Below are 849 nucleotides of genomic sequence, written 5' to 3' on the forward strand. Positions count from 1 at the left end.
GCGTGCCCGGCCTGCAAGAAGGCGCTGCCGAGGTGCGCGCTCTGCCTGGGCCACCTCGGCTGCCCGAACCCCGCCGACCTGCCCGAGGCGGGCTCGGCCGCGCCACTGCCCGCGGCAGCGGAGGACGCGGATGGCACCGCGCCGAGCTCAGGTCTGGGCCGGTGGATGGTCTGGTGCCAGAGCTGCCGGCACGGCGGGCACGCGCTGCATGTGGAGCAGTGGTTCGCGCGCCACACCGTCTGCCCGGTTGCCGGGTGCGACTGCCAGTGCGCGCTGCTCGACGCGGGGATGCTAGGGAGGGCCGGAAGGCAGGCCGAGCCGGGCAAAGAGTAGAGTGTGGCCCGCTCAGCCTCGCGGGGGCTTCGGCGCGGCGAGGGGCGGATGCCATGTCCATGTACTCCATGCGGCCGTACATACGGGGTTTGGACCCTGAGTTGCAAAGGGGTTGTGCGCTGGGCCCTCCTGCTCGGCTCCAGCGAGTAGACAAGTCTTGTCATCAACAGAGAGTAGCTAGTTCCATTTCACTGAGTGGCACTTAATCTTGCACGGCCACATACGGCTCTACCGGCGCTGTGGCGGCTCGTGCCCCCGGCAGTAATGATGGTCATTAAAAAACCTATGTATTGGGGCTGCAGCAGACTGCTGCTGCGCATGGCATACAGGCGTTCGCCAGACAGCGCAGAGGCTAGGCGACCGGGGAAGGACTAGCTCAAGGGCAACACAGCGTCGCAGGCTCCCACGCCATCGGGCCCGCCGTTCTCCATGGCGCGCCGTTCTCCATGGCGGACGGGGCTGGTGCGCAAGCGCCGGCCACCGTCGTGCCGCCGGGGATGCGCAGCGGACCCTGGA

At 68.3% G+C, this 849-nt stretch overlaps 1 protein-coding gene across 1 annotated transcript in view; it reads left to right on the forward strand.

Annotated features, from left to right (window-relative positions):
- EMIHUDRAFT_119916 (hypothetical protein) overlaps positions 1-333 on the forward strand; it is a gene marked incomplete at both ends in the record, with an annotated part of 6,093 nt that extends 5,760 nt beyond the window's left edge. The window contains one exon of the mRNA XM_005765649.1: positions 88-333. Coding sequence (XP_005765706.1) covers positions 88-333 — 246 coding nt within the window. The remainder of the gene's footprint in view (positions 1-87) is intronic.
- Between the last annotated feature and the right edge of the window lie 516 nt (positions 334-849).

Source organism: Emiliania huxleyi (assembly GCF_000372725.1).
Source record: "Emiliania huxleyi CCMP1516 unplaced genomic scaffold EMIHUscaffold_544, whole genome shotgun sequence".
In the NCBI taxonomy this organism is placed as follows: domain Eukaryota; phylum Haptophyta; order Isochrysidales; family Noelaerhabdaceae; genus Emiliania; species Emiliania huxleyi.